General features: G+C 37.2%; 1 protein-coding gene across 5 annotated transcripts in view; it reads right to left on the bottom strand.

The window, feature by feature from the left end:
• Positions 1–26,863, bottom strand: part of CEP162 (centrosomal protein 162) — a 113,991-nt gene that overhangs the window by 15,921 nt on the left and 71,207 nt on the right. For 4 of the 5 annotated variants that reach the window (XM_042939282.1, XM_042939285.1, XM_042939281.1 and 1 more), the window contains 5 exons: positions 21,930–22,142; positions 17,744–18,396; positions 13,779–13,920; positions 11,415–11,513; positions 2,512–2,646 (listed from right to left, as the gene is read on the bottom strand). In XM_042939282.1, coding sequence (XP_042795216.1) covers positions 2,512–2,646; positions 11,415–11,513; positions 13,779–13,920; positions 17,744–18,396; positions 21,930–22,142 — 1,242 coding nt within the window. The remainder of the gene's footprint in view (positions 1–2,511; positions 2,647–11,414; positions 11,514–13,778; positions 13,921–17,743; positions 18,397–21,929; positions 22,143–26,863) is intronic. The other variant, XM_042939284.1, reaches the window with a different exon arrangement.

Consider the following 26,863-nt stretch of genomic DNA (forward strand, 5'->3'; position numbering starts at 1 on the left):
GACTTTTCTTTGTTGGGAATTTTTGGATTATCAATTCAATTTTTTTTTTAAATTTCATTTTTAGAGAGAACACAATTCGGGGAGAGAGACAGACACAATCTTAAGCAGGCTCCATGCTCAGCAGGGAGCCCCACATGGGGCTTGCTCCCACGATCCTGGGATCATGACCTGAGCAGAAACCAAGAGTCAGACCTAAAACCAATTGAGCCATCCAGGTGTCCCACCAATTCAATTTTGTTACTAGTAATTAATTTATTCAGATTTTCTATTTCTTCCTGATTCAGTCTTGGGAGATTTTGTATTTATAAAAATCCATTTCTTCTAGGTTGTCCAATTTGTTGGCATATAACCTTTTATAGTAGTCTTTTACAATCCTTTGTATTTCTGTGGTGCTGATTTTAACTCTCCCTTTTTCATTTCTTTATTGTTATTTATTGAAGTCTTTTCATTTCCTTGAGGAGTCTAGCTAAAGGCTTATCAGTTTTATCTTTTAAAGAACCAGCTCTTAGTTCACTAATCTTCCTTATTTTTTTTGTCTCTATTTCATTTACTTTTGTCACGAACTTTATTATTTCCTTCTTTCCTTCTACCTTTGAGCTTTGTTCTTTTTAGTTCCTTTATGTGTAATGTTAGATTATTTGAGATTTTTGTTTCTTGAGGTAGGCCTATGTAGCTATAAAAAAAAAAATTTCCCTCATAGAACTGGTTTTGCTATGTCCAAAAGATTTTGGAATATTGTTTCCATTTTCATTTGTCTCAAGGTAGTTTTAAATTTCTGCTATGATTTCTTTATTGACCTATTGGTTATTTAGGGGCATCTTGATTAGCCTCCATGTATTTGTATTCTGTTTCTTTTATTTTTGTAATTGATTTGTACTTTCATACCATTGTGGTTGGAGAAGATGCTTGATTTCAATCTTCTTAATAGTCTAAAACTTATTCTGTGGTCTAATGTGATCTATCCTAAAGATCAGTCCATGCACACTTGAAAAGAATGTATATGCTGCTGCTATTCACAGCCCATTACATCCAATATCTGTTAAGTACGTCTGGTCTGACGTGTTATTCAAAGCTACTGTTTTTTTTTTAAATTGATTTTCTGTCCAGATGATCTATCCATTAATGTAAGTGGGGGTGTTTTAAGTCCCCTACTCATACGGTATTACTATTTCCCCTTTGATGGATGTTAATATTTGATTTGTATGTTTAGGTGCTTCTATGTTAGTTACATAAATATTTACAATTGTTATATCCTCTTATTGGATTGATCCCTTAATCATTACATAATGTCCTTCTTTGTCTCACGACTGATATGTGTTGCTACCTTTTTAAAAAATTTCCATTTGCATGGAATATCTTTTTCTATCTCTACATTCACTCTATAATGTATCTTTAGGTCTGAAGTGAGGCAGCATTCTTGTAGGCAGCATTCAGAAGTCTTTTTTTTTTTTAATCCATTCAGTCACCTTACGTAAAAATGAGAAATGAATTACACTAATCTTTTTGTCCTCTATTTTACATTTCGTAGTTCCTATAATGATGAAGACCTAAAACTCTGATATGATTAAATAGAGCTAGGGTTTCTCTGGAACTTAGGTCAATCATAAACCATTGCATATCTTTTTGTTTTTTTTTCAAAGAATATATATATTTATACTGTTTTAGACTGAATTTTCTTCTGTGTCCCCCTACTCCCTTTTCATATGTTGAAGCCCTAACCCACAGTATGGCTATTTTTGGAGTAAGGAACTAATTAAGGTTAAATGAAATCATAAGGGTGGGGTCCTGTTCAGAGTAGATTAGCGTCCTTATCAGAAAAGATACCAGATAGCTCTCTTTCTCTCTCTAGTCTCCTTCCCTCACCCCAAAGCACACACTGAGGAAAGGCCCTCTGCAAGCCAAGAAGAGCATATTCAACCAGAATGAATCAGCTGGAAATTTAATCTTAGACTTCTGGCCTCCAGAACTGTGAGAAAATTAATTTGTTTTTTAAGTAACCCAGTTTATGGTATTTTGTTATAACAGCTCAAGCCGACCAACAGACTCTTCAAGCAAAGGTAAATACTGGCAGAAAGGCTAATGCCTAAAAACATCATGCCCTTACTTCTGCCATTTTTAATTTCTATTTATCTGTCATTAAATATACTAATTGTGATATCACTAGTGCTAGACATATAATATTTTAAACAATTACCTTTTAATATAGCTATTTCTTACAAACATTTCTTACAAACATGAAATGGCTGGAATATGGAATATGGCTTCCAAAGACCAATTCCCAGGGTAAAATGCCTAACATTTTAAGAACATGATATAAGTTGGCAAACCAATCTTCAGGTATTTGAAATTTAAAGTCTTATGTGCTCTTAAACACTGTATTTATTCTTAATAAGATCAATGTACAATGAAACACTTCAGGAAATGCTGCTAGGGATGGCAAAACTATAGCAAACTGGAGGTACTTAAAAGTGAAGAGCTATACAAATATGTAAATATGATTTACTACTTTACCTGTTGAAGTTCCTGCTCTCTTTGCTCATGTCTCATTTCCATCTGCTTAATTTTCTTTTCTAAGACCATGAAATGTTTCATCTCTGGTGTATGGTTTTCTCTGGCTTCTCTTAATTCTTCTAGGAGTTTTGTAATCTAAAATTGAGGTATGAAGTAAATGAAAAACTGGTAACAAGAAAAATCATTTATTTTTACCAGGTCGTCTTAAGAATGTTCACCACATTTTCTTTGTATAAAATTTCTCTAGGGAAGAGGCTTCTTGCTAATAAGAAAGATATCTTGAGTTGTTAGGGAATGCAAGCTATTAGTTATTCTATCTACAGAAGAAAAGGCTCCTCTTAGCTCTGAAGTGACCTCACAATCCAGATGATTCCAGATGACTGGATCACTTCCTCTCACGTATGCCAGGCTGATTATAGCATTAAAAATGAAGGTGGGTACTGTCTGTGGTATATTCAGCTTTGCTACAAAATATTTAAAAAGGTTGATTACTTCTAGGATTAATCAAACATTTAAAGCACCCTACCCAGTATAGCTTCCAACACACACAGAGTTCAGTAAATATGAATCCTCCTTTTGTCAACTTTCTATAATTCTATCTGTAATCCTCTTCTGGCTCTTATCACTTTATAATAATTCATTCCACAAATACATTTATGTTTATAAAAGAGAGAATATACTGAACTCTTTCTGTTCTAGCTGTTGTCTTAGGTCTTGAGGATACAGAGATGACCTAGTCATGGAGGTTACAGTCTTGTGTGGTACCTCCTTTTTTATACCATGGTCTGCAGAGAAAATGGTGATATTTTCATGGTGCCAGTCAGTAATATAGAGGGGATCTGAGATATCTTTATATTGGGCTTGGTGAAACAACTGCATTTTCTTTATACCATATACTCATAATTATTTCCTGTTAGTATCAAAAGGCAAAATAATTAACAAGTAAAAATGGCTAAAATTAACAAATTCAACCAAATTTTCCATGGAAACACCCAGTACCTAATAACACTACAAAAAAACCCAACCCCTCCCAAAACTGCCACTCTTTCTAGTTTCAAATGTGAAACTATAAGCCTACATAAGTCTAAATATTAATATGTGGGATATCCATGGGATATCATCAGTGACCACAGAAATTTGCAGACTTTAATTGGGATGATTTGCAGAAAGGTTAGGGAGAGAGACCCTAGAGAACATGCTGCAGTGATGAGTGCTGGGCATACAATCTTCTATGTCAAAACAATGATTACTAAAAATTATAACACAAAACCAGGGATTGCTGAACTAAGAAATTTGTAAGAGGCATTGTCATACACGTAATGGTCAAATATCACTTCAGCTTCTGTAAACTTAATGACTGAAAAGTGACTTTGGGTTTATAATGAGACAACATTTCCAGTAATTGCTATTTTATGATCCATAGGGAATCCATTCCTGGTACACCAGCTGGGATGTTCTGCTCTAGTGAAAGCAGCAGTCAAGTGAATGAGAATTCTAATATAGTATGTTGTTATGGAGAGATGACCAAGTAGCAATGAGGTGATGAGTGGGGAATACCTAACTGGAACCAGAGCTAGGTTGCAGGACTCTTAACCTGAGGCAGCTGTCTTTGAATAAAGTCTTAAAGGGTAAGTAGTAGAGTCATGACATTATCATGTGCGAGGTGCTATGCTAAGTACTTCACAGATATTGTCTCAGTTAATTTTATCAAGTTTTACATTTATTTTCTGATTCCCCAAATAAAATGTAAGCTCTGTAAGACCAAAGATTTGTCTATCTTGTTCTCAGTATTCCTAGCACATAAAGCATGCCAGAGCACAGGTGTTTAATAATTATTCATGAATTAATGAATTCACCAATGATTAAACATTAGTTTATAAATTACATAAATTTAGAAATTTATATTTAGACAAAAAGTAGGAAAAATTTCCCTTCATCAGTGCCTACTTAAAAGCATCTTTAAAAGTATAATTAAAGTGAATGTATGTATTTTAAAATCCTTGTATTTTAGGGAATTTATCCTATGGAAGTAACTGGATACATGAGATGAATGATCAAAAATTATTCCTGCTTCTTGAATACTATGGAAAAAAAAATTGGCAAATACCTGATGTCCAGAAATACAGCATTAGTAAAATAGTAATTAAGAGCCTGGGACCTGAGTAAGAAGTCTTGGGTTCTGATGCTGATACTTTTTACACATTGCTTGGTAACCTGAAGCAAATTATTTCATTTTTCTTAGCATCAATCTTCATCTATAAAATGGGAATAATAGTACCTACCCTTTTGGGTTATGGTGAAAACTACACAGAGCACTTACCACAGTGCTTAGCACATACTAAATAATAAATGATAACTATCATTATGATTTTGACTATTATAAAGTAATATAAAAAAAGTGTTAATAAAGGAAGAGTGACGTCATCAAGGTGGTGACATAGGTAGTTCCTGATGCTGTCCCCCCTCATAAGAACTAACAATTATTCATGGACTAGATGCAACTGAGAGAATGATATAATATGAGGGTGAGGCTGAAGCATCCCCCTGCATCACAGAGACCAAGACAGACTACATCATAAGGGTAGGCAGAGTGGCTACATGCTGGCTGCATTGCCCCTCCCTCAGGCCCAGGCAGCACAATATGGAGAGGTCTCCCCTGAGACTACCATTTCTCCATGGGAAAAGACAGCCTGGGTTGGACATCCAACTCCCCCAGTGTTGTGGGTCACTTCTTGAGAGCCCCCGCATGTCTTTATCCCATGGGGACTAATCACTAGGAATCTGATTGTGATGGAGATGTGGGGAAGGGCTTGTAACAACTGGCAGTTAGATCTTGGCAGACTGAATTCATACTTGCAGTGCCCAAGTAGTAAGCCCAACCAGCAGCTTTGCTCACCTATAGATCCAAGTCGGTGGTATAGTCTGACTGTGGAATTTGGTGGGGTGCAGGTCTGCCTGACTCAGGTCCTCAAACAGAAAGATTTGCCAGTCCTCAAGCTGGGACTGCATCCACTCAGGCAGGGAAGCTAAGCCACACTTTGGCACACTGCTGAGTGAAGATCACAGTGCTGCTTGACCAGAAAGCCTGAGTAGAACACCTGAAAAGCTGGGTAGCCCAGCAATACTAGAATAGAGTCCAGCAGTCAGAGTTGATAGTCTGCAAAGCCAATGGCCTATCTGGCCAGGGAACCTGGGGCACTGGTTGGCTTGAGTCAAGACTACAGTCAAAAAGCTTTACTGGCATTAGAGCAGTTTCTTACATTGCTCCTGGGCCAGGAAACTCATTTGAAGTTTGCCCATTGCTGAATACAGCTTTCTGGCTGCTCAACCAAAGAACTTAACCAGAGCATATGGGAAGCTGCAGAGCATCCCCTGAGAGCCCTGCATACAGTGCCACTTGGGGAGAGCCACAGGCTATGCTTTCTGTCCATCAACAGAGCATGTGGCCCTGTCAGCCAGAGAATTCAGTACACAATCTTGCCTGATTTGTGTGCCCAGACAATGAACTACACAGGCACTGGGGCCTATCCTGTCATTCCACCAGGGCAGAGAAGCTAATTCATAGCCCCATCTATTGCTGAGTATATATCCAGTCCCCAAGAGTCTAATAAAAACCTTATGAGAGAATCTGGGCAACCATGAAGTCCTTCCTAAAGACTTATTAGGCAGGGAACCAAGCCAAAATTTCTATCCAACTATATTCAACTAGTGACACCTCCCCACTCTTGACCTCAGAGAGTGAGGTCTTGGGCAGTAGCTACCTGGGCAGTAGCCTTGGCCAAAAAACAAACCCTGACAGCAAGCCACCCCTGTCCAAGGACATCACCACCAGACACATCCAGAAACCCAAAGTGCACTGACTGTTGAACACTGTTTATGCCAAAGTGAATCTGTAAAGTCTGGAAGAGGAGACTACTTACTCAAATACAGACACCAACCAAAGGAAACAAGGATCTGAAAATCTGACACCACCAAAGAAAAGAAAGCTCCAATAAACTAACCCTAAAGAAATAGAGATCTGTGAACTCTATGATCAAAGAATTCAGAATAATCCTCTTTAAAAAGTTTACACAACTACAAGAACATACAGACAACTAAACAAAATTAGGAAAACAATGCATGAACAAAACAAGAAGTTCAACAAAGAAATAAAAACCATGAAAAAAATACCCCAAAACAGAAATACCAGAGCTGAAGAATACAATGACTGTATAGAAGAATTCAATAGGGACTTGACCATACAGAAGAAAGCCAGTGATCTAAAAGACAAGTCATTTAAAATTATATAGTCAAAAGAGCAAAAAGAATGAAAAAGCCTGCGACATATGGGACACAATCAAAACAAGTAGTATCTGCATTACGGTAATTCCACAACAAGAGAAAGAGAAAAGGACAGAGTATATTTAAAGCAATAATGGCTAAAACTGACTTTTTTGAACAAATAAAAGCTGAGCGAGTTCTTCACCACTAGACCTGCCTTACAAAAAGTGCTAACAGGAGCTCTTTAAGTATAAATAAAAGAAAATTAACATTGTAAAAACATAAGAAGTTAGTGTAAAACTCACTGGTAATGGTAAATATATAATCAAAGTTAGATTGTATAACATAACAGTGGTGCGTAATCCACATACAACTGTAGTTTAAAAGTTAAAAGACAAAAGGGATAAAAATAACCATAACTATAATAATCTGCTATAAATTACAGGATATAAAATACAGGTAAACTGTAACATAAATAACCTAAAATGTGAGGGAAAGGATAAAAGTGTAAAGTTTAGGAATTTAATTGAAGTTATCAATTTAAAATAAGGTATTATAATTTGAAGATATTTTATATAAGCCTCATGGTAACCATCAGGGAAAAACCTATAGTATTTACACAAAATAAGAGAAGTTAAAGCATACTGATACCAAAAGACATCAAAACACAAAAAAGATACCAGGATATGAAACAATGAAAAACGGACCTACAAAACAGCCAGAAAATAATCAACAAAATGGTGATAAGTCATTACCTATCAATAACTGCTTTAAATGTAAATGGATTAAATTATCCAATCAACAGACAGAATGGCTGAATGGATGAGTAAGATCTAATGATATATTACCTGAAAGAGACTCACCTTAGTCTTAAAGGCACACATAGACTGACAGTAAAAAGATGGAAAAAAGATTCCAAGCAAATTGTATTCAGAAGAAAGCAGGGGTAGCTATACTTATATCAAACAAAATAGATTTTAAAAGGGTAAAAAGAGACCAAAAAAAAGGTCATTACATAAATGATGAAGAGGTCAATATCAATCCGAGAAGATGACATAGTAATTGCGTTTGCACTCAACTTCAGAGAGCCAAGTAACAGAGCCAGAAGAAGAAATAAACAGCAATACAATAACAGTTGGGGACTTCATACCCAACTCTCAACAACACATTAATCATCCAGGCAGTGAATAATAGCAAATTTGAACAACACTATAGACCAAATGGATATAATAGACACATACACAACACTGAATCTGGCAACAGCAGAATAAACATTCTTCTCAAGTGCACATGGAATATTTTCAAGGATAGACTGTATGATAGGCCACAAAATAAATCTAACAAATGCAAGAAGACTGAAATCATACCAACTATATTCTCTGACCACAATGGCGTGAAAATCAGTAGTGATAAGGAAAACTGGAAAACTCACGAATACATGGAAATTAAACATGATTCTCCTTAACAACCAATGGGTCAAAGAAGAAATTAAAGGGGAAATAATGTGTCTTGAGACAAGCAAAAATGGAAACACACAAGAAACCAAAATTAATGGGATGTAGCAAAAGCAACTCAAAGATGGAAATTCACAGCAATTCACACACTAAAAAACAAGAAGGCCTCAAATAAACAATTTAAGTTTACACTTAAGGAACCAGAAAAAGAATGATAAGCTGAGCCCACAGGTAGAAGAGAGAAGGATCAGAGCAGAAATGAACAAAACCAAGAACAGGAAAATAATAGAAAAGATGAACAAAACTAAGAATTCGTTCTTTGAAAGGACAGACATTGACATTGACATTTGTCCATTGACAAATCTTTGGCTAGATTAACCAAGGAAAAATGAGGACTCAAATCAATGAAATTATAAATGATAAAGGAGACATTACAACAGATACCACGGAAATACAAAAGATCACAAAAGGCTACTATGAACTATATGCCAACAAACTGGACAACCTAGAAGAAATGGAAAAATTCTTAGACACATACAACATAACAAGACTGAATCAGGAAAAAAACCCCCAAATCTGAACAGTCAATTACTACTAAGGGGACTGAATCCATAATAAAAAATCTCCCAAAAAAGAACAGTCCAGGACCAGATGGCTTCATAAGTGAATTTTACCAAACATTTAAAGAATTAATGCTAATCCTCTTCAAACTTTTCCAAAACACAGAAGAGAGGGAACACTTCCAAATTCATTTTACAAACCAGCCAAAGACACTATCAGACAACTACAGACCACTATTTCTGATGAACATAAATGAAAAACTTCTAAATACAATACTAACAATTTGAATTCAACAGTGCACTAAAAATATTCACCATGATCAAGTGAAATTTATCTCTGGGACGCAAGATGGTTCAACATACAAAAATCAAGGTAATACATTACAAGGTAATAATAGAATGAAGAAACAAATAATACTACCATCTCAATAGATGCAGAAAAAAACATTTGATAAAATTTAACATCTGTTCATGATAAAAGCTATTAAATTAGGTATAGAAGGAATTTACCTCAATACAATAATACAGTATATGATAAATCCACAGCTAATATCATATTCAATGGCTAAAGCTTGAAAGCTTTTTTTCTAAGTTCACAAACAATACAAGGGTGCTCACTCTCACTACTCCTATTCATTATAGTACAAAAGGCCCTAGCCAGAGCAATCAGGCAAGAAAAATAAAGGGCATCAGGATAGGAAAGAATTAAAATAGTCTCTATTTGCAGGTGACATGATTTTATATATAAAAAATTCTAAAGACTCCACCAAAAAACTGTTAGATCTAATCAGTGAATTCAGTAAAGTTGCAGGATACAAAATTAACAAAGATCAGTACTGTTTCTGTACATTAATAATGAACTACCTAAAAAAGAAAATGCTACCATTCAAAAAGCATCAAAAAACAGGATAATACTTAGTGAATTTAAACAAGAAGGTGAAAGATTTCTACACTTAAATCTACAAGACATTGATAATGGAAGTAGATACAAATAAATGGAAAGGTAGATAGAGGTAGAAAGGCAGAGATGCATTACAAACAAGCAGTAACCAAATAAAACAGAATTTGCTAGTGTTAAAAGATGTATATTGTAGTTTCTCTGTGGTCACAAAGAGACAGGTGTTTACTCTCCTTTCTTAAACAACCAGAACAACCGAGGACATAAGAAACTGTTTTCAAACATCAGCTTAACAGCACTGCAGGATGGTGATTCATGTGAGAAGGGAAACACAATAGATGAACTCAATGACTGCCTACTTTGCTGCCCAGAGGGTTTCGAAGCCAGTGGAAATGGCAGCCTGAACAATCTGGGAGCTAATGTAGGGCTGGGAAAATGAGCTGTTCCCATCAGCCTAAGAGAAAATCCCTTTGAAGACCCTCAGGAGGTTATCAGTAGTGGGAATAAATAAGTCCTGTTAACATAACTATTATAGATATACTGTTTATTGAAAGGCAGATTGTCATTTCATTCAAAAGATGGAGTGTTTTAGTTTTCTAGTAAATAGGCTTGAAAATCATGTATTGCAGCTTTTTTATTTCCAAACTATTTTAGCTATTCTTAAACTAAGAACACACTGTAACTTAACTAAAAGTGATCTTAATCTTTATCTTGCAAACATTAGAACATACTTCCTTTTATTGCTTTTCCCCAAAATTTTACCTTAGGTCTGTGAAGTTCTGTTAACTTATTGCTTATACAACAAAGTTTATGTACATCTTAAACACTGAAAAGAATGCACATGTTGAACCACAGCCTTTCAATTACTGAAACAAGATTTTTTAAATTGACAGTTATGTAACTGTGGAGTATTTTTATATTAATCTTTTCATAATGCAATTATGTTTTTCCTGTATGGTTTAATAAATTCTTTTTAAAAATTTTTTTTTTCAACGTTTTTTATTTATTTTTGGGACAGAGAGAGGCAGAGCATGAACGGGGGAGGGGCAGAGAGAGAGGGAGACACAGAATCGGAAACAGGCTCCAGGCTCCGAGCCCTCAGCCCAGAGCCTGACGCGGGGCTCGAACTCACGGACCGCGAGATCGTGACCTGGCTGAAGTCGGACGCTTAACCGACTGCGCCACCCAGGCGCCCCGGTTTAATAAATTCTTGAATAATAAAATGTGGTGGATACACTTCAAAGAATGGAATGCACAGTTGTCTGGTGTTTTACACTTTCTAGAATCAAAGGGATCTTAGAGTAATAAAAATGGTGAGTTTCCAGAAAGATCTATCTCCTATAATATTGTTACTGGGGATCCAGCATCACCGTAATGACTACTTTAGTTATTTCTTAACAGTATCAAGTACTTAATACAAAAATGACCTTAACCATCCAATTTTTCCTCCTAAAACAATCAAAAGAACCAAATGCCCCTCTCCCTATTTCCCCACTGCCCAGAAAAATCTCAAAATCAAATACAAATATATAAGAAACTTATTTACCCATTGAAGAGTTTCACCTGGGCAAAGCAGACTTACCATAAACAAGTTATTACTTTTTTGATGTGATAACTTTCAGGTTATTTCCATTTATACATCTAAGTTAACAAAAATTAATACAAAAATAAGAATATGATTGAAATGGCTAAGAAACAGCTTTTTAGTACAATATTTTTGTTACTTCTTACCTCTTTCTGTAAGATTTCTTCTCGAACTTGAGAAACTACCAGAGACTCCTGTTTACCCTGTAGTTCGTTAACTTGATTTTGGAAATGTTTTAGAAGTACCTATGAAATTATGTTAGAAGTACTGAGTTAATAGAACTCTTCTCAAACATTATTTGAAAAATATCAGAAAACCAACTAATGACGTGTTTTTGTAGCAAAAAAAAAAAATCCTAATATTTTTAAATTACCAAATTCTAACAAAAATAAAATGTCACAGGAATCAAGTTCATTGAATAAATTAAGCTGATTGAATACATTCATTATTTTCTTTCAATATTTAATGGAAAGTATCACATGTATGACAAATAATGGCTGTGTAACTACTTGGCTTCTTTATCTCTAATACTTTTCTTCTGAAGGCCTGAAAAATACCTTTTAAAATAAACCTCTGTAAAGTCTAAGCATTTTGAAGATAGCCAATACTGTCTTTATCACTTTGTGATTAAGTAGAATAATAGCACAAGCCTATTAATAAGCATGAAATAAATATCATGCTTATATTTTTTTGGCAACCTGAAATAGATACTTTCATCAAGGATCTTAAAACTTAGGAAAATATGCATCTATTACCTCTAATACTTTTACTGTTTTTACCATCAGGCTATGCTGACTTCCATTTAACTTATAATTTACAATATTACATTTAGAACTCTGGGAAAGTAACACTTAGGGCAGGCACTATGGCATAATGACACTACTTTTCCCACCTCTCCCAACTACATAATATATAATAACTTGATATAATGTTTATACTGCCCACTGACACCCTACTCCTATGGGGAAAAAAGCCAGAGAAGTTATCTGCAACTGCTGTACAAAGATTGGGTGGCTCAGTTGGCTATAAGCGTCCGACTTGGGCTCAGGTCATGATGTCGCTGTTCATGGGTTCTGTGCTGACAGCTCAGAGCCTGGAGCCTGCGTCGGATTCTGTGTCTCTCCCTCTTTCTGCCCCTCCCCCACTCATGCTCGCTCCCTCTCTCTCTCAAAAATAAATAAATGTTAAAAAAAAAAATAAAAAGCACTTTCTCATTGAAATATTAAAAGAGTCAAAATTCTTTGTTTGAATTTAAATTACAGACCTCATTTCACACTAAAATACCCCAAATGCTTCAACATGCATCTTCTTACAAGGACATCTCACAAAACCACAACAGCATTTTCTTTAATGTTTATTTATTTTGAGAGAGAAAGTGTGTGTGTGTGTGTGTGTGTGTGTGTGTGTGTGTGCACGCACATCCATGAGTAGGAGAGGCAGAGAGAAAAGGAGAGAATGAATCCCACACTCAGTGCAGAACTCAATTTGGGGCTCGACCCCATGAGATCATGACCTGAGCCCAAATCAAGAGTTGGATGCTTAACTGGCTAAGCCACCCAACAACATTTTTATGCCTAAAAAATTTACAATAATCTCATATCTAATACCCAGTCCATACTTAAACTTCTTAGTTGAGCAATTTGTTTTTAATCAAGATACTATTAAATGATTATTAAAGGGAGAAATAATGGTAAGATAACTGTTTCTTGAAGTATTTCTCCCTCAGCTTGTTTTTAAAAATTAAAACCTAGAGAAAAGAACACAGTGGACCTATATTCTTTAATTTGATTTACCAACTGCTAACATTTTTGCCATATTTGCCTTATTTTTCTTTCTTTTCCTGGGATACACCATTTGAAAGTAAGTTGCAGATACAAATTCTATTTTAATGCTGTTTTTTTCAACTTGCTACCATCACAGTAGATAATCATAGATATTCCTTGAAGATATACACACTAACCAAAAAGGAAGATACACTTTTTTAAAGAAATGTGGATAAGCTTTCAGCATATTCTGTCATAATTCTAAGAAGACTGTTTCATAATGGCTACAAGCTGTGTGCATATCTCTGTTCATTATTTTATCCCTAGTGCTTCATTGTCTATAGACCCCGAATCATTATTTGTTTAATGAATGAAAGATAAATGGGCAAGAGAATGACTAGGATAATTACTTGTCAGCTGGGACTTGGGTAGAGGGAAATGATTGAACATTCAAGTTCAAGTACTCAGTTCTCAACCACAAAATGTGATTGACCATACTTCTACCATTTGTTACAAATGACTTAGGAGAAGAACTATTTGAGAAATACAGGGACAAAACTGTGAAACCACTTATTTCGAGAGAATAGTTTTAAAGTAGAATAGTTAAATGGTAACGGCATCCTCTCCTACTAAAAAAAATCAAGTCAATATTTTCTCATTTCTACTAAAAAGTGAAGTTAAATGTTCTGTTAACAGTCCTGAAAAAAATAATTTTAAAGCCAAGGAAAGATTGATAAAGTTGTCTACCTCTTGAGTTGCTATTTTACGATTTAGTTCAGCTACTTTGGAAGAAGAATTTTCTACTGCATTTTGGCAAAGGAGTTTCTCTACTTCCCTCTGATGAGATGCTTTGAGAGATGCAATGTGTGCTGCAGTATCTTCCTTGACCCTGTAGAGCAAATCAAACAAAATCACACATAAAAACAGCTCTTCAATTCAGAGTTAGCATAAAAATAGTGCAGGAAGCTTGGAAATTAAAGAGGCATAGGGAAAGAACACCATGACTTACTTTTGTCAGGTGCTTTATACATTATTGCTTGTGAGTTCTTACAACCACACCATGAGCTCACTATTATTTACTGAATTTTATAAGGGCAGAGTTGAGTTTTGGAAAGAGTGATGTCTCTGGAGTTCAGATTAGGAAGTTGCAGAGCTGGGGTTCAAGCCCAGCACAGTGTTAGACCTCAAAATCTGGGCCTTCCACTGGCTCCCTAGCCTGGGGCTGTACTTTCTGAGAGAATGGAAGGTTCTAAATGTTCTGTCTGGATTTAAAGCAAGGGCCTAATATTTTATCTTCTTTTGTTTACTTTTTTATTAAAAAAAAATTTTTTTTACATTTATTTATTTTTGAGAGACAGAGAGCACAAGTGGGGGAGGGGCAGAGAGAGAAGGAGACAGAATCTGAAGCAGTCTCCAGGCTCTGAGCTGTCAGCACAGAGCCTGATGCGGGACTTGAATTCACGGACTGTGAGATCATGACCTGAGCCAAAGTCAGAAGCTCAACCCACAGAGCCACCCAGGCGCCCTTATTATTATTTTTAAATGTTTGTTTATTTATTTTTACTGTTTATTTATTTTTGAGACAATGTGAGAGACAGAGTGCAAGCAGCGGAGGGGCAGACAGAGGGAGGCACAGAATCTGAAGTGGGCTCCAGGCTCTGAGCTGTCAGCCCAGAGCCGGACGCGGGGCTCGAACTCACGAACCGTGAGATCACGACCTGAGCTGAAATTGGACACTTAACTGACTGAGCTACCCAGGCGCCCCAATGTTTATTTATTTTTGAGAGAGAGAGAGAGAGAGAGAGAGAGAGAGAGAATCTGAAGCAGGCTCCAGGCTCTGAGCTATCAGCACAGAGCCTGATGTGAGGCTTGAACTCACAAACTGTGCGAGCATGACCTGACCTGAAGTCAGCCACTTAACTGACTGAGCCACCCAGGCACCACAAACATTTTATCTTTAAGATAAACTCAGATTTTTTGCCCAGATTCTTAATCTGGGTAGTCACAGTTCCTTTTAGAATTTCCAATTTCTTTTTCTCTAGGCAATGTTCACCAGTGTGTGCTCTGCACATATGACTCCAGGGCTAGCTGCCATGTCAGGTAAACAAAATAATGTTTACAGTAATTCTTTAGGACCCAGTGTAATTTGCACCTGATTAGTCTGGATTATTAAATGTGAGAGACTACTGATTTGTGTGACAAAATTTATGCATTAAAAGGTAGTTTAATTAATAAATGGTATATTTAATAAATGGTAAAGTTCTGATAAAGACAATACATTTCTTACAGATAAACATTTTCTTTCTTATTGGAAAAGTTATTAAAAAATGATAGGATTTAAAAAAATTTTTTTTAATTTTACATTTATTGATTTTTGAGAGACAGAGTGAGACAGAGCGTGAGTGGGGGAGGGGGAGAGAGATAGAACAAGGCACAGAATCTGAAGCAGGCTCCAGGCTCTGAGCAAGTGTTCAGCACAGAGCCCAATGTGGGGCTCGAACCCACAAACTGTGAGATCATGACCTGAGCTGAAGTCAAATGCTCAACTGACTGAGCTACCCACGCACCCCAAAAAATGATAGGATTTTATTCAAAGCAGATATTTAGTGACTCACTGTTGCTATAAACAAATTTATCAGTTGCTCATTTGACTATATGAACATTTATTCATGGAAACAGTATGGAAAAGCATAAAAATCTAAAGCACTTATGACACAACTGAAGTAAAAAAAAAACCAAACCAACAAACAAAATACCCCACTGGCCTAAATCTGGGATTAGGAAAGGTTATATTCTTTACTTATCAGGCCCAGAGCTGCCTGAAAAACAGATTAAGCAATACTAAAAAATTATAAATTATATATAGGAAAATTTATAGGATAAATTTCAATTTTTTCTAGGAAAGAATGCAATTCTTTCCTAATAGCTTTATTTTTATTATCACATTGAGAACTAAAAACACAAGGTTTCAATATGGAAGCATTCAGACACAGCTGCCCATCATTCAATAAGCATTTGTCCGGTGCTTGCTATGCTCACTCTGCTCCTTTACCACATTGCAAAGAAGTATAATCTAACTCAGTTCTCAAGGAGTTACCAGGCATTGTCTGATTAGTGCTTTCTTGATATTCAATACTGGCACACGGTATATAAGTTATGGAGGAGTTGGAAGTGAGAGCAGGAAATTTCCTGAGAGGCTCTAGGAGATATTTTGTGGAAGAGGTAGCACTTGAAACATGAACGAGCAAAATGTAGTAAAGACCTTCAGCAACTAAGGCCCACACAGAAGTCTTGTAATGGTGATGGCACTTGAGAAGCCACATGGAGTAAGTTAGTCGTGATACTTCAGGAAGCTGGGATTCAGTGGAGGGCAGAGTAACTCAAATACAGGGATATTTAAGAATATTAATGGTTTTTAAGCAAGATGATTAGGGGAGACAGAAACAAAAATCAGGGAGATTAGGGTGGGATGCTGTAGTAAAGCAAGTAAGGCTGCACTACAGTAAGGTAGAAAGTGAAAGGAGACCTATTTATAAGGAAGCACCCCCATAAACTGTGAGCCCAAGAAATAAAGGAGGTAAAAGCTGGACTTGACAACTGAAAAAATATGGTGCTAGATGGAGATGGGGAAGCTGTGAGGGGAGCTAGTTTATAGGTAAAAAAAGGAATAAAATTTGAGATACTACTGAGTCCAAGAGGAATAATCCAAAAAACCCCAGTAGATTTAACATCTGAGCTCAGGGAAGAAAACAGCCTTGGAAAGTAAATCGGGTTTGTGGTTCATAGAAGCCATAAGAATACATGAATTTAGCAATGGATAAAGAACAGAGAATAAACAGAAAGTTGAAAATAAACCCTGGTAGAAGTCTGGTTTTTGTGGAAGGAGAAAGAAGAGTCAGGAGTCGGTTAAAGGTACAGGAGAGGCGCACTAGTCACACTCCCTAGTGTGAGTCATGGAGGTTATGGGAGGAAGCCATTTCAAGAAAGAACAATGTCAAGGAGAATGAAAATGGAGAAAACACCACTGGACCAGGAAAGAGCACTACTGAGAGATCACATTTAAAAGAGTGCTGAGGATAAGAGTCCCGGTTAAGAGGAAGTGAGTTGCAAATAAGACGCTACTTGTGGAAAAGTGTTCCTGACAGAAAGATGAGTAGAGACTTGGTTTGATGATGGACAAAAAGATCTGAGCATGTTAGAAGGCTCAGAGGAAAGACAGTAGACAGTACCTGGTGATTCTGAGAAGGAATGAGCACAAAAGTTCTTTAAGGCATGAATGGATGTGATCACTAGATTAACTTTAAGAGTTATTTTGGAAAAGAGGATCTTTCCTCTTAGAATGTCAGCTAGTTTTATAATAGCAGTTTTCTGCAGTCTTCCCATGGCAGTCATAAATGATGACATTCATTTATAAGAAGTCCCAGTGGGTCAGCTTATTAACACCATCTGGAAAACTGCAGAAAGACAAGATCAGTCAGCCCAAGCACATGGTTTGGGCTGACACAGAGATTCAGGCTTATCAGGATTTGGCCTTCAACAGGTAGAGGATCCTACTCTGAAAGAGATCTATGCTTAGCAATGCAGTACAACTTCATAAAATTTGGTGATGAATTCAGTTGAGGGTAAAATTGATAATCTAGAGGAAAGCTATCTTATAATTTTGGCATTTTTATCTTTTTATATCCCCATATATTTACAAATTCACATTTTACCTTTTCATGGAATTTTCAAATTGGGTCACTGCTGCTTCAGATTTCATCTTTAGCTCATTCCTCTCCACAATTAATCTCTCCAGTTCATTTTTCAATTTGCAGTTTTCTTGTAAAACCTCTGAAACATGGGAATCAGTAAAAGTGTGTGGTTGGTAACGCTTGCCATCCAGGGTTCCAGGGAATGCATTAGCACTTCCTTTACCTGAATGCAAACCATCTTTCTTCCCCCTTTTTGCAGTCACTTCCTCTCTACCCTTAGAGTTCTGATTAGACAGCATCATCCTTCTCTCCTTCTGGAGCCTCTCCACAGTTTTTGAAAGGTCTTGTATTTCTCTCCCCTTCGCAGCCAGCTCCTCGTTGAGTCGCACCAGTTTAGCTTTAGCATGAGCCTGTTCTACCTGGAATTCTATAGACTGGAAATCGTTACCATCTTTATCATTTTTCTTGAGTTCCAATTCAGCATTCTGATGTTTAAGAATGTCTATTTCAGCTTCAAGGTTTCTTACAGTGATTTGATGGGCTTCCTTGATGTCGTCGAGCTCCTTCTCTAGTGCTTCAACCCTGGAGGAGCTGTCAGGCTGGTTCTGGGGTGCTTCCTTCAATTTGCAGGCAAGTAGCTGCTCCTGCTCCTCTAGTCTCTGTTCATACTGGATCTGCAGAAAGGAATCCATGTAACGTCAAACCACTGCTAAGCATGTCACTTGTTCCCAAAGCCCAGCATTCTGCTAGGTCCTACCTATTCCTTCATTCAGGCATTCATTACATGTTCTGATGCTTCTAGCTCTGTTCCCTGAGTCAGTCCAATGGGCTGAAGTCCTAATCTTTAAAGAGCATAACGTTATATGTTCTCAATATGTTGTATAATTTCATAATTAGCGTGTTGCTTTATAAACATTATATAACACATTCCTCTACACCCCAAAATTTATTTTAAGTATCACAATCAAACCTATTATTGTGTACCTTTCACTATGCAAACTGACAAACTATACTCTGAGGATAAACAGGGAAAGATATTGGGGGCGCTGAAATCTTTAAGAGATAGCCCGTTTTCAACTTGCTAGTATCAATTTAGGAATCTCATAGGGAGTAAGTCAGCTTGGATTTGTCACACTGCAGCTTTATTATTATAAACAAAATAGCCTAAGTAGGTTACTCTGCAGAGGGGGCACAACAGTGTTCATTCATTCAATGAATATTTATTGAGCTACCGCTGTGTGCCAGGCACTGTACCAGATTCTAGAGATAAAGAAGTCCAGCTCATGCCTTCAAACAGTTTATAGCCTGGTCAGGAGAGCGATGGAAAATTTCAGTGTCCTATGATAACTGTGATAATGGGCCTATGAATATGGTGCAAAGAGGACGAGGCTCCCCCTGTGTGCCTGAGAGAAGGGGGAAGAGTGAATAGAGGGAGCACATTTAGGTTTGGGCTTGAGAGAGGAATGTAAATTTGGGGATAAGTGGAAGCAGGGACATTACGGAAGTAGGAAGAACACCTGCAAAGGCAATCTAATGCTTGGTGTGTATTGGGAGCCAGAATGAAAGGAAGAAGTGATAAAGAGTGAGCAGAGACAGGAATGGGATGGGCTAAGGAAGCACAAAAAGAGAAAAATCAGGGTGAAGAGATTTAGATATATAAAAATCAGGTAGAGGGTTGGAATTCTAGCCTCTATGTGGTCACTGGAATGTTAATAGTAGCTGTAATTACTATAATCATTTATTGAATGTTTGCTATACTCCACATAAGGCAGTAGGGCTGTTTACATATATTTTGCCACTCAATCCTCCCAATATCCTATGAATTAAGGACTAACTAATTAAAATATTTTAACATCTACTCTGTGTCTTGAATGATGGAACACAATGGTGAGTAAAAGCAGAACAGTTCCAGCCATCACAAATTCCAGAAGCTAGATGGGGAGAGAGATTACTCATGATCCAATCGAAACAGCTGTGAACATGGTAGACAAAATGGAGAAGTGCATGGAAAGTGCCTATAAGATAATTTGTCTACCAGCGAGTCCACAAAGGTTTCACTGGGGTAGCAATGCTTGGATTAAGAGCTAAAGGGCAGGAACATCTATCTCAACTGAAAGAAGTGGGCAGAGCATACCAGTCAGAGGTAAGTGTACAAACTTCTGTGGCTGCAGGAAACATGGCAAGTAGGAGAAACACATATGACTGGATGAGAAAGCAGAGTGTGAGAACACACTGGACAGCAAGAGGGGTGTGGCTATACATGGATTAAGCCATTTATTTAACCTAAGAGGAACAGGAAGTTATTGAGGGATATAAATAAAGGTAGGGGTGTGTGTATGTGTAAAAGACACAGATATGAAAATATAATTTTGGCTTTAGCAGCAAGAGCTGATTAGAGGATGGAGTGATGTGGGTATGTGTAAACTAGTCAGGAGATTACAATAGTTATCCAGGTCATTGTTTCTTAATGATGGCAGCCGAGTAACACGGTGATGAAAAGGAACAGAGGAATTGAAAAAAATTCAGGAGAAAAAGTGGCATACTTGGCAATAAGTCAGTTGTAGATAACAACTCCTCTTACATATGAGGAGACAGAGGCTCAGAGGGTAAAGTAACTAGCGCAAAGTCCGGTCTGGGGACTGGAGGTTGGTCTGACCCTAGAAAGCCTGTGTGTTTTCCATCATGCCACAGTCTCCTATGGATAGGAGGCAGTCTGCTAAAGGTGGTGTGGGGGTCACATGAACCTGATGGAAGGAGGTCTGTGGTGAGTGTTTAGGGGAATGGAAGAAACTGATCAGTCACAGCAAGAGGATTGCCAAGTAGCACCGAGCAAATTCCCAGGATCAGACACCTAGACACCCGTGACAGCTCTCCTCTCTCAACTATGCCACCTCCTCACAAACAGAGATCTGTGTGAGAGGAGGGGCAGAGGAAGAGATGGGTGAGCTGGAGCAGAAGGTAAGGGAGGTAAGTATGGTTGAAAAGAGGGTAGTTAAAAGAGAAGTACGCCTTGGAATTTAGGACAGGAGAACAAAGAAAACCAGGTAGGGGGCTGAGAGATTTGAAAGAGTATGAAATAAAGTAAAGCCAACTTCCTTGACATGACCTTAAGTTACCTAGCAGGCCAATGTACTTCCAGGTTTTCAACCTTTTACTGTTTCTGGAATCTAATATTCTATCATCTGTTGCTTCTCTCAAGATAGAAATCTGTGGCCTGTGGATTTGAGGCCTCTGTCACTCACCAGCAATAGCACCTCAGGCAAGAAGTTAAATTGTGAACATCCGTTCCCTCATCTGTGAAGCAGAGTAGCAATATCTGTTTCTCACTGGTGATTGGAAGGATGATGCAGGATGAACTAAAATGTTCGTGAAAGCATCTAGCAAGAATTACTGCAGAAACTGTGTGCTAAACAAATTTTTTAAAGTAAATTAAATATCACATCTTCTTTCATACTTGGTCATCCTACTACTTGTATTTTCTGATTCATTCCTCACAAAGGATTAAAAAACTCAGAAAGTAAGACATTTTCAACCAACATTGCCCTGCTCCCTGCTCTACTCCAAAGATATTCTTCTGTCTCATTTCCTCCCCCTTGTCTAGGGAAATTTCAGGAAAGTATTTTCTTTTTTTTTTTTTTTTAATGTTTATTTGAGAGAGAGAGCACATGCACAAACAGGGATAGGAGAGGCGGGGGGGAGGGGGGGGAGGGAGAGAGAGAGGGAGAGAATCCCAAGCAGGCTCCACACCACAGTGCAAGATCCCAACATGGGGCTTGATCTCATGAACCTTGAGATCATGACTTGAGCCAAAATCAAGAGAGGGCTGCTTAACCTACTGAACCACCCAGGCATCCCTCAAAAAAGTATTTTCACCCATGGTAACTAAAAAAACATTTTATGCTGAATATACACCAGACATGTTTTACTTTGCCTTTTCATAACTTAATTACCACTAATTCTAGCATCACTGAGAGGAACACTGTGCTTGATTTTCTATGCTTGAAATAAAAAGAAAAGTAGATAAAGAAGAGCAAAAAAGATAGGATGGGTCTAGATTTCTTTTGCATCTACTGACATGCATGGTAAAGGTTTTACAGGGAAGGATGTTTAAAATTATTTGTTAAAATGAGACCTAAGAAGTGCCCAGCTCCCACAATACTGAAACCTTGAGATCTGAGCCCCATGTCCATGGCTAGATGGCACCCACCTTCATCTTCTGGAACTGTTGTTCCATGGTACGAAGGCTTTTCTTTGCTTCTTCATCTTTGCCCTCCAAATCAGCCTCTAGTTTTTTTATCCTTTTCTCCATAAAGTCCACTGTATTTCTATCCACTGTATCACCAGCTGCTGATGCAGCCAGTATTAAAGCAGGTAAAGAATTGGGATATCTTCTCTTTAGAATTCCTTCCATTTCCTTAACCTATTAAAATATTTTTGCATATATGTAAGATCACAAATATATTAAAATTAAGCAGTTTCATGTATAAATTTAGATTATGCTCTATCAGTCATGTCTAGATTTCAAAGAGACGTTTATATCATATCACAAGACTGAATCATATGCACAGAAACACAGATTAATTTCAAATTTTACATCCCTAGATTATCTGATTTTAAAACCCTGTAGTTTAATGTCTAATTTAGTACTGGTTACTGGTTAATTTACAGAAATCCTCTTACATTTATCTGAAACAGATCTTGGGACTTTCTACTGTACTAGTAATACCCAATATTTCTGAAGAGAAAGCTTTTTCCCTTCCCTTTTTCCCACAGACTCCCTTTGATGATTGTATTTATACTATCTATTGATTGAAAAATGACATCTGCATATGAATGTACAGAATTTGTACAATAAACACACAGCTTCCTAAGCACCTGCCCCTATGTGCAACAATCTCCACCCTACCCCAACCCTCCTACAAATGTCCCCCTCCAACTGAAGTTTTTTTTTTTAAGTTTTTAAGTGTTTATTTTTTTTTTTTTTATTTTTTAAACTTTACATCCGAATTAGTTAGCATATAGTGCAACAATGATTTCAGGAGTAGATTCCTTAGGGCCCCTTACCCATTTAGCCCATCCCCCCATCCCACAACCCCTCCAGTAACCCTCAGTTTGTTCTCCATATTTATGAGTCTCTTTTGTTTTGTCCCCCTCCCTGTTTTTATATTATTTTTGTTTCCCTTCCCTTATGTTCATCTGCTTTGTCTCTTAAAGTCCTCATATGAGTGAAGTCATACGATTTTTGTCTTTCCCTGACTAATTTCACTTAGCATAATACCCTCCAGTTCCATCCACATCGTTGCAAATGGCAAGATTTCATTCTTTTTGATTGCCAAGTAATACTTCATTGTATCTACATATACCACATCTTCTTTATCCATTCATCCATCGATGGACATTTGGGCTCTTTCCATACTTTGGTTATTGTTGATAGTGCTGCTATAAACATGGGGGTGCATGTGTCCCTTCGAAACAGCACACCTGTATCCCGTGGATAAATGCCTAGTAGTGTAATTGCTGGGTCGTAGGGTAGTTCTATTTTTAGTTTTTTGAGGAACCTCCATACTGTTTTCCAGAGTGGATGCACCAGCTTGCATTCCCACCAGCAGAGTAAAAGGGTTCTCCTTTCTCTGCATCCTCGCCAACATCTGTTGTTGCCTGAGTTGTTAATGTTGGCCATTCTGACAGGTGTGAGGTGTTATCTCACTGTGATTTTGATTTGTATTTCCCTGATGATGAGTGATGTTGAGCATTTTTTCATGTGTCAGTTGGCCATCTGGAAGTCTTCTTTGGAGAAGTGTCAATTCATGTCTTTTGCCCATTTCTTCACTGGATTATTTGTTTTTTGGGTGTTGAGTTTGGTAAGTTCTTTACAGATTGTGGATACTACCCCTTTATCTGCTATGTCATTTGCAAATATCTTCTCCCATTCTGTTGGTTGCCTTTTAGTTTTGCTGATTGTTAACTTCGCTGTGCAGAAGCTTTTTATTTTGATGAGGTCCCAATAGTTCATTTTTGCTTTTGTTTCCCTTGCCTCTGGAGATATGTTGAGTAAGGAGTTGCTGTGGCCAAGATCAAAGAGGTTTTTGTCTGCTTTCTCCTTGAGGATTTTGATGGCTTCCTGTCTTACATTGAGGTCTTTCATCCATTTTGAATTTATTTTTGTGTATGGTGTAAGAAAGTGGTCCAGGTTCATTCTTCTGCATGTCGCTGTCCAGTTTTCCCAGCACCACTTGCTGAAGAGACTGTCTTTATTCCATTGGATAGTCTCTCCTGCTTTGTCAAAGATTAGTTGGCCATACGTTTGTGGGTCTATTTCTGGGTTCTCTATTCTGTTCCATTGATCTGAGTGTCTGTTCTTGTGCCAGTACCATACTGTCTTGATGATTACAGCTTTGTAGTATAGCTTGAAGTCTGGGATTATGATGCCTCCTGCTTTGGTTTTCTTTTTCAAGATCGCTTTGGCTATTCAGGGTCTTTTCTGGTTCCATACAAATTTTAGAATTGTTTGTTCTAGCTCTGTGAAGAATGCTGGTGTTACTTTGATAGGGATTGCACTGAATATGTAGATTGCTTTGGGTAGTATTGACATTTTAGCAATATTTGTTCTTCCTATCCAAGAGCCTGGAATCTTTTTCCAATTTTTGTGTCTTCTTCAATTTCTCTCATAAGCTTTCTATAGTTTTCAGTGTGTAGATTTTTCACCTCTTTGGTTAGATTTATTCCTAGGAATTTTACAGTTTTTTGTGCAACTGTAAACGGGATCGATTCCTTGATTTCTCTTTCTGTCGCTTCATTGTTGGTGTATAGGAATGCAACCAATTTCTGTGCATTGATTTTATATCCTGCAACTTTGCTGAATTCATGAATCAATTCTAGCAGTCTTTTGATGGAATCTTTTGGGTTTTCCATATAGAGTATCATGTCATCTGCAAAGAGTGAAAGTTTGACCTCCTCCTGGCTGATCTGGATGCCTTTTATTTCTTTGTGTTGTCTGATTGCAGAGGCTAAGACTTCCAATACTATGTTGAATAACAGTGGTGAGAGCGGACATCCCTGTCTTGCTCCTGACCTTAGGGGGAAAGCTCTCAATTTTTCCCCATTGAGGATGATATTAGCATTGGGTCATTCATATATGGCTTTTATGATCTCGAAGTATGCTCCTTTTATCCCTACTTTCTTGGGGGTTTTTATCAAGAAAGGATGCTGTATTTTGTCAAATGCTTTCTCTGCATCAACTGAGAGGATCATATGGTTCTTGTCCTTTCTTTTATTGATGTGATGAATCACATTAATTGTTTTGCAGATATTGAACCAGCCCTGCATCCCAGGTATAAATCCCACTTGGTCGTGATGAATAATTTTTTAAATGTATTTTTGGATCCGGTTGGCTAATATCTTGTTGAGGATTTTTGCATCCATGTTCATCAGGGAAACTGGTCTATAGTTCTCCTTTCTAGTGTGGTCTCTGTCTGGTTTTGGAATCAAGGTAATGCTGGCTTCGTAAAAAGAGTTTGGAAGTTTTCCTTCCATTTCTATTTTTTGGAACAGTTTCAAGAGAATAGGTGTTAACTCTTCCTTACATGTTTGGTAGAATTTGCCTGGAAAGCCCTCTGGCCATGGACTCTTGTTTTTTGGCAGATTTTTGATTACTAATTCAATTTCCTTCCTGGTTATGGGTCTGTTCAAATTTTCTATTTCTTCCTGTTTCAGTTTTGGTAGTGTATATGTTTCTAGGAATTTGTCCATTTCTTCCAGATTACCCATTTTGTTGGCATGTAATTGCTCATAATATTCTCTTATTATTGCTTTTATTTCTGTTGTGTTGGTATGGTTTATTTTTTGAGAGAGAGACGGAGAGATAGAGAGACAGAGCATGAGCAGGGGAGGGCAGAGAGAGAGAGAGAGACACAGAATCTGAAGCAGGCTCCAGGCTCTGAGCTGTCAGCACAGAGCCCGACACGGGGCTCAAACTCACAAACTCTGAGATCATGACCTGAGCCAAAGTCATACGTCTAACCGACTGAGGCACCAAGGCGCCCCAAGTTTAATCTATTTTTAAAATTACAGTTACTTCTTTCAATTAGAAAGCAAGGAGGGTTAGATGATATTTAATGAAGTCTTCACAAAACACTACTTTTCATTTAGTCTAATAAGCAATAACATATGTTATGGTCTTTTTGTGAGAAAGAACTGTACCAGGGTCTACAGAAATTAGAGCTTGATATTATACATGTACATATGTTTATATCTGTTTTTGTTAAATTACAGTTTAGATGTGTTTGAAAAACATATATTAAAATAGTAAATTCTTTATTGAATAGTTTTCTACCTCTGAGCATACAATAAAATAAAATAAAACCTGAGAGGCAGTCTAGTGCACTGGTTAGAGCTTGTTTGGAGTTCAGATTGTGCCACCAGCTTTATGACCTGTGTCTACTCCTCAATCTACATTTCTTTTGCCTCACTGGTAAAATGGGAATGACAATACCAATTTCATGGCATTGGCACACTTAAGTGAGGATCAAATGACATTTATCTTGGTAAAGTGCTTAGCAGAACACCCAGTATACAGCGAGGGCTTGATAATGTTGGCTTTAATATGATCTGGTCTCAAAAACTACACCCCCTAAGGCAAGATGCATTGCTGGTACTTAAAATCCTATATATAACTTGAATATTGTTCATGTTAGACATTGAATATTGTTCATTTACAACATTTATAGTAAATATTTCCAGTCATGAAGACTGCTTGCACTTTCATATATGCACCATAAATTGAAATATATCCAGATACAAATATCGATAACTTCAATTGTGACATTTTCAAAGTTTTGCTTTCTCTGGTATTAAAAATCTAGTTATTTGAAGTAGATCTAAGCATACAAAATACATACATACACATATACAAAATGTATACTGAAAAGAGAAGAGCTAGATTTTTAAAAAATGAATGTTTTTAAGAGACTTTTAAATATAGAGAAAAAACTGAGGGTTGTTGGAGAGGTTATGGGTGGGTGGATGGGCTAAATGGGCAACAGTTAAGGAAGACAGTCGGGATGAGCACTTGGTGTTATATGTAGGTGATGAATCACTGGATTCTACTCCTGAAATCATTATTGCACTATATGCTAACTTGAA

This window comes from Panthera leo, chromosome B2 (assembly GCF_018350215.1).
Source record: "Panthera leo isolate Ple1 chromosome B2, P.leo_Ple1_pat1.1, whole genome shotgun sequence".
Classification (NCBI taxonomy): Eukaryota; Metazoa; Chordata; class Mammalia; order Carnivora; family Felidae; genus Panthera; species Panthera leo.